We start from the raw sequence: 13,378 nt of genomic DNA, 5'->3' as shown, positions 1-13,378 counted from the left end.
GAGGGGGTGGATTTTCGGAAGCATGCAAAGTGACCAGGATCTCTTGGTGTGGAAAGCATCTGAGCCAGAGTGATGACAACAGTGAGGTACAATTCATTTCAGGTTTCGAAACCTTGTTGTAGATTGACTACTTGGGGGAGAAGAATCTAGCCCCTCGCTAAATTTTAAAAAGACAAAAGTTAGGAAACTCAGGGAGAGTGGACTTGGGAGAGTTTAGAGCACACATCAGAAACATTCACTGCCACAAAAAAAAAGGCAGTCAAAATGACGTCGGAACTCCATAAGTTAATCCAAATAAATTTTGAAGTTCCAACACTTTGCAGATAAGCACTTCATTTGGGGCGCAAAAAATTGCCGCTTAAAGTCAGAATGACACCTTTTAAATGTGCTTATGGTTTCGCTTTTTGGCGCTGCAATAAGCACTTTTAGTGGTTTCTATGCAGAAATTACCCCTGGCTGCCCTGATTATGTCCCTTCTGTGATGCCGTATTTTCAGTCTCGTCGGGACCACAAGAAAGGCAGCGTTATTACAGACAGCAGCTCGAGCGCGAAAGGCTGAAAAAGCAGTAAGTAAAGTATAAAATAACTAGCTTTTTTGTGCATGTCAAGTAACCCTTCCAGTCTACGTGGCTAGTGGAAAAAGCCAAACTTTGTCAAGCCAGAGCGCCAAGGGTAGCTTTCGAAATGCTAAGAACTGATATGGCTATTACTAGCGACCGGGTACAAATCTATATATGCAGCTAGGTGCCTAACTCTACATGTAAAAAGTTAAAAATGCGTTAACCTGCTTACTACTGAAGACAGTTGACCAGTTTTCTTGGTTTGCCAACACTAGTAATACTGTGCCTCAAATGCCATAATTTTTCTCCAAAAAGCCTTTTTTAATTTTTAAGGTGTTCCCTGAAACACCCGGTACATTTCCTGTGTACGGTTACAAGGCAGAGTTTGTTTATGTAGGGAATAGTGAACGTATGGAAACTTTCCACTTCAATGAAATTGGAATTCTTTTTCATCTTAGTCTTTACTCAGCAACGTATTCAGACATGACTGCTCGACAATTACGGCAACTTATTAGAAATTCTAGCTTATAGGCTGCTGGATCTCTATGCAGGCTGCACTGCTGGGAGAATCAGGAAACCAAACTGAAGTTTGGCGGCATGACTAAGGCTCTGCTTTTTAAAAGGAGCGACAGCTACATGGGCTCTCTCTCAGGGGTTCCATGAAGCAGCGCTAGTAGACAACTTGCCTATCTCTGCCATGTTTTCTGTGGACGATTGAAAGGGCACTCAGTGAGCGCATTTATTTCATGTGCTGCTGTGCTATGGTTCGTGCACCTTTTAGTCTCTTACTCAGAAGTTTATCCTTTGAGCTTTTGCACGGCAAGCATGCAGTTTATTTTATTATTTATTTTCAGTACACGCTGCAGCTCCAAAGCTTTATAGCAGGGGAGTGGGTACAACGTTAAAGTGATAAGCAGTTGAATAAAATCACATGAGAGAAAGAGCAAAGGGGGAGTGAGGGTTGACAAAGAAGCAATGTATACAGATAAATTAAACAAATAATATACAACCGAAGAAGCAGCAGTGCATTTGTTCAACTAATATTTGAAAGAACAGTTAAATCACCAGTCATTGATTAGCCATAAAAATACATCACGATGAGCACTCGCAGCTCCAATTGGCAGCTTGTTCCGGTGAGAAATAGTATGTATAGGATACCACATCGGCTGAAGAAGCAGCTATCGCACTAACGATATCCAAGAATAGCAAGGAAACGATTATGTCCGACTCACACATAGCGGTACTTAGTTATATTAGGGACCACGTGGGCGTTCCATGTTGGAACATTTTCGAAACGTCCATTCCCCAGAATGTCCAGATGGTCTGGACACTAGGGCACCTCTCAACGACGGCCAATGGGGTGGCCAACACAGCTGCTCGAGCTGCCCTCCTCCAAGCATCTGGCACGCAGCCTCTCTCTGACACCATTAACGATGCCTCACCCTTACTAAGCTACGCTGAAACTAAAGATTACGATAAGATTGTTACAAGGAAATATTTTCTAGCTCACAAAAGCCGTAGTAAATTTGAAGAACACATCATCCGGCGGCTGCAAACTGTCCAATCCCTACTTTATGAGCTAATGGTATCAAGACATACGCAATTCATTCTGCCCCTTCTGTGGAGCACCTGGCACACTATTTCACACAGTTTGGGAATGTCAAGAAAACCCAGACCTGCGCAACAATCTTGATCCAACATGTCACTGTCCTCTCGACCAGAATTCATTAGGACTTGGGAGAGTATAGAGCACACTTCAAAAATATTCACTGCCGCGAAAAAAAAAGGCAGCCAGAATGTCGTCACAACTCCATAAGTTAATGCAAAGAAAATTTGAATTTCCAAAACTTTGCACATAAGCACTTAATTTTTGGTGCAAAAATATCACCGCTTAAGTCAGAATGGCACCTTTTAAATGTGCGTAAGGTTTCGCTTTTTGGCGCTGCAAAGAGCACTTTTTGTGGTTTCTATGCAGAAATCACACCTGGCTGCCCTGGTTATGTGCCTTCTGTGACGCCGTATTTTCAAAGTCTTGTCGCGACCAAAAGAACGGCAGCGTTATTACAGCCAGCTCCTCGAGTGGGAAAGGCTGAAAAGGCAGTAAGTAAAGTATAAAATAAATAGTTTTTTTGTGCATGTCAAGGGATGACACATCGCATCGGCATGTACTGAATCTGCCTGTCTCAAGGGTAAGGGAGGACGAATTCAGTGCTCCTTGACCGCTGCTAAAGTGGAGTATTGAGCTCCCACTCACAGACCGACACTCTACTAATAAAGGCTATAACTGTACACGCTAAATTTGCATGATGGCCTTTTGTGGTTAGTAGCAGGTGCGAAGTCGCGTGGACAACCTCAGCACATGATACTTATAGATATAATATCTCCATGCAGGGCAAATGTAGAGTACGTCTGAATTATTCTTTGGGGAACTGAAATGAAGCTTTCATGTCGAGAGGAAAAGTGGAAGGAAGTCACTCATTTCGCAGTGAAAGCCGGATCAAGTTTACCGACGCATTATTTGCTGTAAATTTGTGTCATAACTTATTTTCCTAGTTTCGTGGTCTTACTCCATTTGTTTCTTATGTAGGAGGTGTTGGAAAACCTTCTTTCTTCCCCACTGCTCCCATTTAAAATTCAGAGGGTCTGTGGACGGCGTCTACGTACGGAGCGTAGGTTAGATATAACGAACAGCTATTAGAGCCATCTCCCGGATGCGGATCTTCCCGCATCATTGAGCGAAATACTTGTGGCATCTATTCTGCGCACGTGTCTTAATTTTCATAGCTGATCTCTCATCGCCTAATGGCGCCAAAATGTGAACACAGATGACGTAAAACAATGAGAGAACAGTGAAAATAGGCCAGCCAGCCACGTGATGAGTAAGTGACATATGCAACTGACACGTAGACCCGCCGATCAGATGCAGCGGCAGTGGGGGAGGGGGCAGTTGAAAGGCTCTGAAACACCTTCCCTCTTAATTTGGCAAGCCCTTCCTGGCGAATCTTTCATGCTCGCATCCTACTCCGTCACCCACACCTGCGTATACAAGTTGATAGGTGGCTATTGGTTACATTCTTTCAGACCTTAGGCAGCTACCATGGCCGCGGCCAACAAGCCGCATAGCTCCGGCAGATCAGGAAGCTCCGCACCGCTAGGCGGCGTGCAAAAAAGTGAGAAAAGGAGAGGGAAAGGCGTGAACACGCTGAAATTCAAATTCTGGCTACAGATAACTGAGCTTCCAGAAAGCGCATTAAAAAAAATCTTGCTGGACAATATTCCTAACGCGGCGTGCTTTAACATTCCATGCAAAAAACTGAAAACTGCTTCCAGCGTTGCATTCCTCACACATTGTAGTACCTACCCGCATATTAAAATTAAATTTCTGGTGGCCCATTTTTTTCTATTGTTTGAGCAGACAATGGCATGATATATATTAATATCTCAGGAAATAATTGGCCTAGAAATAAACACATTGCATATTTGAAATCAGCAGGAAAAACTGAATAAGTCTGTGGAGTTTCATTGCATTCGACCTGTAATTAAAAAAAATGTTTCAAGACCCATGTCCCCACTTAATGTGCACTGACATCGCACAGGACATGGCCCTGCAGAATTTCGCCTCTATCGAAATTCGACCGTCGCGGCCGGGATCGAACCCGCATGTTTCATGTCAGCAGCTGAGCGCCGTAACCACTGAGCCACTGCGGTGGTTCAAAAGTTGTTTTTAGGGGTAAAGTATGGCTTTTGCGGCCTAGTGTCACCATTGTTGGCGGGCACCGGAAAGCTGATGTATTGTCTTGGGTAGTGTGCTGGGTAACCAATTTGCACGTGTGTTTGAATGCACACGTGCACATGCACGTGTGTTCGAATAGTGTTCTAATTGCTTTTTTATTCTCTTACTGCTTTTTCTCGTCTTTAATACCGTCTTGGTTTTTGTGTTCTTATGTCTTGGCAGCGTGGGACGCTGAAAGCACGGCGGCATGGGGAACGATTGGGAAAAAATTAGTACTTTTTGTAGTTCGTTTTGCAGTAATTTCCCATATTTTAAAACTGCGGTCTGCCTTGTTAGAAATATAGTGGGGTGCTTAGAGGTACTTTCCCTTATCAGTGCCTATCCTGGCGGTGTATATTGAGTGCAAAACTTTGAGCCTTTGCTTCTGGAGCCTTATCTGTTGTGGTTCCAGTTCATTGTGGTTCTATATGTTGGTTATGCTGACATGTCTGGAATACATACCGCGGCACCATGAGAGGTGGCTCACTCACATTCATGACCACTCACACTCACAACCACTCACACATACTCACACTCATGACCACTCGCACTCACAACCACTCACTCACACTCGCACTCAAGTCCGCTCACACTCACAACCACTCACTGACACACGCACTCATGTCCTCTCACACTCGCAACCACTCACTCACACTTGCACTCTTGTCCACTCATACAACCAGTCACTCACACTTGCACTCAAGTCCGCTCACACTCACAACCACTCACTCACACATGCACTCATGTCCTCTCACACTCGCAACCACTCACTCACACTTGCACGCTTCTCTACTCATACAACCACTCACTCACACTCATGACCACTCACACTCACTTATACTCATGTCCACTCACACTCACAACCACTCACTCGTAGTCATGACCACTCGCTCTCACAATGACTCACTGGTGCTCACAACTATTCAACCACCCTCATGTCCACTCACTCTCACTCTCATTCACGTTTGCTCACTCTCATTCACGTTCAATAACTGTTTGTTTGTTTGCTGACGACGGAGCGGATGAGAGATTTATTGTCGTGGCCGACTGGCCTCGTGGCTCCCCTAGCATAGCCTGAGACGCATAGATGTGGTAGTGAGCCACCCAGGCTTTGTCGGGCTATTTGGCCAATTTTCACAGTTTTGATGCTCGAGGAAAGTAGTCACTCATCACGCATATTCCATGCACCGAATTCTACACACGTGTGCTCCCGCACTTGCTGCCGAGATCATGAGTGCCTGTATAGCGTCGGCAGCTAAGATGCTTAGACAAGTTTTTGAATAGCATCCATAGGCGTGCGCAGGGTTCTTCATGAGAATGAGCCAGACATCAGTGAGGGTAGATTTGCTGAAATCGGTGCGTGCAAACAGCAGTTAATCCCCTTACTGTACAGAAAACACGAAAAATAAACAAAATCGCATTTCACAAGCCCATTTCGATTTCACTCGCCCAGTGCCAAAGATTAGGTGCCACAAATGCGAACCATGCGCTGCACACATGCAGCACAAGCTTGCACGCAGTGTTGACTTGCCAAGGCAGCCCCAGCCACTCAGATTGCCGGTGACGGAGTTCTGCTTACATGACGATTACAGGAGCCCTTTCATGACCACAAAAAAAAAAGACGATTTTTTTTTTGGACTCCGGGTAAAGCGTGCTGGAGCTTACTTTTCAATTCTTTCCTGTTCTACGAGCACAGTCTAGTGTCGAACGTGCCGGCACCCTTCGACCTGTTTATGAAAAGCTCCTGGCCGCCCGTCCGCCCACCGCCCTCAGTTTTCTGTTCTCTTCTGGTCACATTTTTGGCTGTGGCGCCGGACATTTTGTTCTTCGGTGCCTTCTCGGTATTGGCAATTTGAACAGCAGCACTCGCTTTCACGATAATTTTAAGCAAAACGAAAACTGTTGCCTTAGCTTGATTCGTATTAACTATCAGTCGCATCTACTCCTTTTCTTTTGTTGTTTCTTTCTCGAGCGAAACGGTGACAATGCTCAGAGACATTTTATTTTATATCCCTTTCCCGAGTACATAAAAATTAAGTTCGAACTGTACGTCCGACTAATCAAAAAGGGTGCGGCCAATTTGGTTGCCACCTCATATCCACTGCCGAAAATCGCTTCAATATTTCATCACAGTTGAGTTTCCCTCTCAGTCTTGTAGGGTCCCGACTCATGCCCACCAAAGAGAGCGAGCACCCTCTGACCACCCCGAACATCAGGAAGGATCCCGACTCATGGTATGTCCGCACAGATCACATTGAAGCTCGTGTTAAGGCACTCGCGGCAGAATCGAATACTCTCGCGAAGTGTTCTTATCGTTTCGGACCTCGACTTTGGCGCTTTGTGTATCGCCGGTAGCATAAGGGTTATCACTGTGTTTGGTAGGCAAGATTGCGCCAGAGCACTTTTGGAAAATCATAGCTGTTTGGTAGCTGTTTGAGAAGACAGGCACTTTTCCATGCCTGTCTTCGATTTCTGTTTTAGTTTTAAAACATTTTTGCGCTCAGTGAAATGTTCAGGAATATCTGCGTATAGTAAAAGCAGGAGATAACGTAGTCTGGACGAATAATTACTTGCTGCGTTGCGACTAACCTTCTAAATAAAACAAGCCGCACCCTTCTTCACGGTGTGTTTACAATGATTACATTAGAAGCAACATTTACAAACAATGATTAGGCGCTATACCTTAAATGAACTCCACTACAACTTTATTAGAGGCCCGTGTACTGTGCGATGTCAGTGCACGTTAAAGAACCCCAGGTGGTCGAAATTTCCGGAGCCCTTCACTACGGCGTCTCTCATAGCCTGAGTCACTTTGCGACGTTAAACCCCATCAACCAACCACAACTTTACTAAGGGCACATTTCCCGGTTATGCGGTGGTGACTTGGGTGCAATAGCGCGTCACAATGATTGGTCAGCATGCCGTGTCGTCACGCACAATGTCTCTGCAACATGCCAGGGCAACGCGCCGCACTGTGGGTGGGAACCCAGTTGCATTGCGAGTGAGAACACGCTGACGAGACTAAGGCACGTACACTCCGAGAAATGCCAGTAAGGAAAGCCAGTATTGCATTCATCGCAAATAGCTGTTGCTCGAGTTATGCTGTTGTAACCATCCTGTGAGATTTTTTTTTACTATTACTGCTAGCATCCTTTTTATTCCTTTTCAGCCTCCTTGCTTGGGAAAAGACTTGCGTTTCCTGCCGGAAAAGAAAGAACAGCCTGGGGGGCGCACGGCTACGTCAGAACCCCTGGAAGCCCCAACATGCAAGCAGGTCACGTTGTCCGTGTCGCCGTCACTCGTCCAGGTAGGCCTTAGTCCAGTAGTAATTGGTCCATAGACTTAGTTCCCACTATAGTGCTAAACCGCCCCTAAACTGCAATCACTACTTACATTAATGCAGCTGAATCTCGTTAATGCAAACTCGCTTATTTTGAACTGCCGGTTTACGCGAACAAATGCATGGGCTTCATCAAAACATTCGAACTGTGAACAAATTATGGCCCTCTTGGAGTTCGGTAATGTTGCAAAAAACAACTGATAAGCAGCGTGGTGTTGTTTTAGCCGATAGCTGCAGCTTTGCTGGAGGTGAAATGGAAGTTGATACTTGGCGAGTTGATTTCTTTAGCTCGAAAATTTTTAGTAGTTTACGAAACTTTTTAGTAGTTTACCAAAACAGACCTTAGTCGCTTATGAGCCATAAAATGAACTCAACACTAATCTAGCCTTGTAATGCGTCTTCCGTACCCGTTTGAGGTATTTAATTGGATCCCTCTGCCTCAACTTGGTTAATATTTCAGTGCGATGTCAGTGCACGTTAAACCTCCAGGTGGTCGAAATTTCCAGTCCCTTCACTACGGCACCCCTCACAACCTGAGCTGCTTTGGGACGTTCAGCCCCATAAACCAACAAAGAATCCTTTGGCTAAGAATCTCTTAACGATTTTCGGGGAGCAGACTGTCACATGCATTGAGAAGGCGCATGTTCGGATCTGGCTTGCTTTCCAATGCCTCGATGTTACACCCGGTTTTACTGTCGCAAGCTTAGTCTGCATTTCTTCCCCACACCAGTCTTCTTAACCATCATAGATTGGCACTCAGACTTATCCACCTTATGACGCGCAGGATTTTATATAAGGCTTAGTTCTGTGTATTGCGAAATTTTGCGCGAGGGACCAAGTGACAGCTTCAAGTGGCGAGCACTGGCGGCGCTCCAAGTGTTGCTTGCCTCATTGCCCGGTTCTGCCCTTCCGAGAAATTTCGCTCATCCCCCGGCAGTGCCCAGTGGGTTAGCCACTCGCATCCCCGCAGAGCGAACACGCATCCGGTTTGTCACGTCGCGTAGCTGAAATCTGCCCTACAATTTTTGAAGAGTTGAAAACTTAAGCACGACCTATATGAATCTACATGTGCGATGAGGTTTTGTTTTGAGCTCTAAGCCACTCGTAAATGACATACTTGTAGGCTCTGGCGCGCTATTCGAGCAGTGTACACAGGTGTGTAGACGACTGTACGCCCGGCATTACCGCGACCGTCTCGTGGAACGTGATCAAAGGTGAGGGTGGAAGCTGTACGAGTACCTTCTCGTGCTACTGCTTGCCGCATCTTCAGAGTTTACAGCGTCACCCATAGGAGACAACGCGTAATGGGGCTGATCACAGGCGCAGACGGCGTAACTCTAGGTAACGCCACATCCAGGTGGACAAAGAAAGTCCCTACCCATGCCTCTTGCCTCCGGAGGTGCCATCGTGCCATCCCAAGAAATTCTAGCACCGTGCCCAATACAGTTCTCGCTGACCCGTGGGCGTGAAGTGGCGCTGTCGGTACTAATGCTGCGAAAGATTGCTATTTTGATTAGAGATTTCAGATTAATTCATAATTAATCAAGCAAGTACCCACACTAAACGCATTGTAAACAAAATTTGGAGCCAAATTTAACCTCAGTGCGAAATTTGAGCCCGAATAAACGAGCTGTTTAGCCAAAAGAAGACTGTTCGGTTTTGTCTTATCGATGCGACACTCACTAGATCAAGAGAGGGCCATCGACGGGCATTGGAGCGCCCGGTAAGTCATAGTCGTTTTTATTTCATTTAGGACCATTCAATGCTAACTCTATCTTCAGATGGAGATCTGCGGAATCTCTGAGTGGATTTTCAATCATAGTGTGGAAATATTTAGTTGGTCTGTAAATGATCACATTACGTTCGAGTTTCGAAGCGATATTGTAGTCGTTTATATTAGCACGACAGAGGCATGAAATTCTCTGACCAGCGTTTCCGCGTTCGTGAAATTGCGTTTATCATATCAGGTTGACAAGAGGCTGGATTCGTGTTAGTTATTTTAAACAGATTCTCATATCAGTCTTTTAAAAGAGTGAAATAAAGCTCCTAAACGTGACAACTGGCTTGTCTTTCTGCAGGAAGTGGATACCATTCCACTATCATAAAATTACTCTTCTTAGCTCAAGAACATATTAATATGGCAAAACACCAATATCTTGTGCTTGTGGCTGGACACATGAGCGGTGCGCGGTCACAGAGGGACGGCCTTTATTAGTTGAAGGTTTAGAGGCTGTATTTGCTGCGTGTAAATACAGCTTATTTAAAGAAGAATTGACTACAGGACAGCATCGAATCGCTGTTTTTCCTCGCCAGCAAACGGTTATATTCGCCTTCTTCATAGATCCTTGCCTGTTGGGGGGCTCGCGATGTAAAGATAGGCAGTCGATGAGCTGTCGACAACAAAGGACGAACTGCAGGTCACCTAAAAGTGAAACTTGCCATCTGTTGCGGTGGCACTGTTTAAGAGTTTCATGTAGCACGCTTGTAGATAAAAACAAGTTATCATCCTCTGCGGCATTGCAGTCACTGCATTTCTAATGCACCATGCTTCAAGGAGGGCGCCAGAAGTCTAGAGGAACACGATAAATCCTCCCCTCCACTGCGGTGATAAAGGCATGACAGCAGAGAAAAAATAGGATTAGAGAAAAGTTGGACATAAAAGTGAAATTAATAGCGTAGTTCTTATCTCCAAAATCATGTAGATGATACCGGCAGACCAAATGGCTTGCTTCAAAGCGAATATGAAGCAATAGGACACACATCCTGTGTCACAGGTTGTTAGAACGTAGCGTTTTGCATGAATTGGAACTGCTGCAAACTTTGAAGTGCTCTAGTACAAAAGGCTCTTAACTCTGCGTTTAGAGCGCGGAAGTGTAAGCATCTTATGGTGCGAAAAAATCAACTGAATACAAAACAACCTGTGTATTTGCTGAAAGATGTTGCAGTCAGTTTCGATGACATTGCATGTACTGTGTGACACGCTTTGCTTGTGGCGCGATCCCTTAATGAGGAACATCGACAATAATTACGGATGCACCATGCAGCTCCAGACCAGCTCAAGACGGTGTAAAAATCAACGCCACTTTCAGCCCGGTGGTTCCGGTGGCTCTGGTGGCAGGTGAGTCCAGCGGGCCCCACCGATGCCGGGGCGGACTTGGCGAGAATTACCGCGAATTTCGCATATCACCTTGATCTGACTTCTTGGAACACGATGCGATACCAGTGTTCTAGATATAGAACTTTTGAATACTCTTCTGTGCACATATCTGTGGGAAGTCCTAGGCGGGTTGAATTTTAGTTTACCTAGGTGGTATGCAGTTTGAGTGATTCCTCCCGAACATGTAACTCCGTCGGTTGCAGATTTCATCTCTTGGGTTTTTCGTTTCACAGCAGAGCAGAGAGAGAGAGCAAGGATTAGACATATGGCATGCGACCTGACTCTACCTCATAGTTTTTAAAATTTTTATGGCCACACCCGTGGCATGTGGAGGTTCCCAGGATAGGGGTCTAACAGGAGCTGCAGCTTCTGGCCTACCCCACAGCCATAGCCACACAGATCCGAGGCGCATCTGTGACCTACACCACAGCTCACGGCCACCCTGGATCATCTAATTAGGATGTGTTAGTTTGCAACACAAAAACAAACCACTGAACCTTAGCTCTGGTTGGTGCTTGATGGCCTCAATTGCTTATACACTCTAATACCTAACACAACACAATGAAATTGCGGTGCACAGCTTTCGTGATAAACGTAGTGTGCTTGCTACACCGTTCATTGCTTTGCTGAATCTATTGTGTATCGTCCAGTTCTGTTCTCATACATTATTTTTACGTCTTTCAGGTCAACGGCCGAGACTGAAGCGCATTGAAGCCCCAGCCACAAACACATCGCTGGCTTTCATGGCTACTTTGACGACAGGTAGGTATTCTTGCTTTTATGCCTTCGTTCACTTTGCAACTGTGTAGCATCTATATTTGGGACTGTGAACTACTGTAGTATGTGTAACCAAGCTTCAGTGTGGAGCTGGTTTGCAGATTCTTTTTTAGTCAAATCTAAGGGGTCACCAATCAGGAATGAAAACAAACTTTTTTGCACAAGCATTAAGAAACTTACAGTTAGAACAAGATATCTACTGTGTTTACTCGCGTAATGATCACGCTCCTGAATTTTGTTCGCAAAATTAAATTTTTTGTTCCCCACAATGATCGCACCCCGAACTTGCTGCTGCAATTTATGTGCCAAGTCTAGCCGACGATCGTACTTAACAGATGGCATGTGCAGACGTTCTTAAGCGGCGGACGTAGCACGTCCTGACTTACCGCTGATGTGATGAGCACCGGACACGTAATTCGGAGGACGTGGGTTCGGATCCCACCGGCGGCACGTGGTTGTTTTTAGAGCGCAGCTCTTTGGCGTCCGTTCCTGGGTTTCGCGTCGGCGTCGTCGTCGGCGTTGTCGTTGGCCTCGTAACCAGTTCCGCCCCCCTTTCATCCGCAGCTGGGGTTGACTCACTATCGGCGTCAGCGGCATTAGTCAGTCGCTGCTATCTCTTCCCTCCTCCCTTTATCGTGTTGTCCGCTTGCTGCACGCGCTTCTGCCCCCATCGTTTGCCGCTGGGTGTACACGCCGCCCCCCTCCCCCCTCTTCCTGCGAGTCTCCGGTTGTCAAAGCGCCGGCTCGAACTTAATTCCTTTCTTCGCTCCTCCTCCAATGCAACCCCTGTGCGGTGGCAATCAGAGAGCCAGATCGGTGGCGGCGGATCTGTATATGTGCACCGCCCGAGCCGAAATTGCCGCTGCCGTTCGCCACTGCGAAATTATCTGCCAGTTCTTTCTGAGCCATGAGCGAGACGACCGATGGAAGTCCTCCGTCTGCTAAAAAAAAAATTCTGTGATAGCGCATACATGTGTTGCTCGATTTCTTTGCCTCAATCTATCGAAAAGGTGAAACAGCTTATTTGCTGCGCTCAAATTTCGCATTAGGAAGTAACGTAATCGTCGGTAATTTTTTTGTTCCTCCGCAGCCACAGGAGTCTTCGGGACGGAATGGTGAAAGCGGCATGGCTTCTAGGGGAGAATATGAAGCTGGATCCACCCATGCGTCAACTTCAAAAACCTGCGGTCCCAGGCATCTGGAGTCGGTCAAACGCCGTTTTTTTTTCTTCTGCTTTTCTAATCAATTGGCTTTAAGTGATAACATATTCAGTAATATTCTAAATCGAAAACAACAGCACTAAATAAATAAATTAATTAAAAAAAAACCTGTGTCCCTTGGTTTCTGTGGCAGTTGGCTTCACTCATATTTATAACGAGCCCCTCATCCCCGTTCCCTTCTTTGCTTACCCCTGCTATACTTTTATAAGTGGCGCAAAGTGTACCAGCGTTCTATGTGGCCACTCCGCTTTCTCATCGGCTAAGATGTGCGGCATGGCATCGCCAGTCTCCTTTGCACTTCAAGCTCACGGAGAAAGAGCTTGCGAAAGAGTGAGCGTGAAGGCGTGGCTTGCATGAAGCAAATAAGACAGTCTTATTTCCAGTCTTATCTTCGGTGTAAACCCTCTTTCAGTTATGAGAAAAGGACAGGCGCATAGCTAGTTCACTTTGTCGGTGGACGCCTCAAGAGCTCGAAGTCGGCACTGACAAAATGAACTAGCCATGCACCTTTCCTTTTCTCAAAACTGAGAGGTGCAGGCCGGCCCAGGCTTC

At 45.9% G+C, this 13,378-nt stretch overlaps 1 protein-coding gene across 1 annotated transcript; it reads left to right on the top strand.

Annotated features, from left to right (window-relative positions):
* The first annotated feature begins 491 nt into the window (after positions 1-491).
* Positions 492-12,941, top strand: LOC149357392 (uncharacterized). The gene is made up of 7 exons (XM_089584587.1): positions 492-566; positions 2,536-2,660; positions 6,483-6,566; positions 7,502-7,639; positions 10,717-10,790; positions 11,514-11,591; positions 12,697-12,941. The coding sequence occupies exons 3-7, from the start codon at positions 6,502-6,504 to the stop codon at positions 12,723-12,725; spliced, it is 384 nt and encodes a 127-aa protein (XP_089440713.1). The 5' UTR covers positions 492-566; positions 2,536-2,660; positions 6,483-6,501; the 3' UTR covers positions 12,726-12,941.
* Positions 12,942-13,378: the final 437 nt, after the last annotated feature.

This window comes from Amblyomma mixtum, chromosome 3, assembly GCF_055824585.1.
Source record: "Amblyomma mixtum isolate Tamu chromosome 3, ASM5582458v1, whole genome shotgun sequence".
Classification (NCBI taxonomy): Eukaryota; Metazoa; Arthropoda; class Arachnida; order Ixodida; family Ixodidae; genus Amblyomma; species Amblyomma mixtum.
The sequence above is the reverse complement of the archived record's forward strand: the minus strand, read 5'-3'. Positions and strand labels throughout refer to the sequence as shown.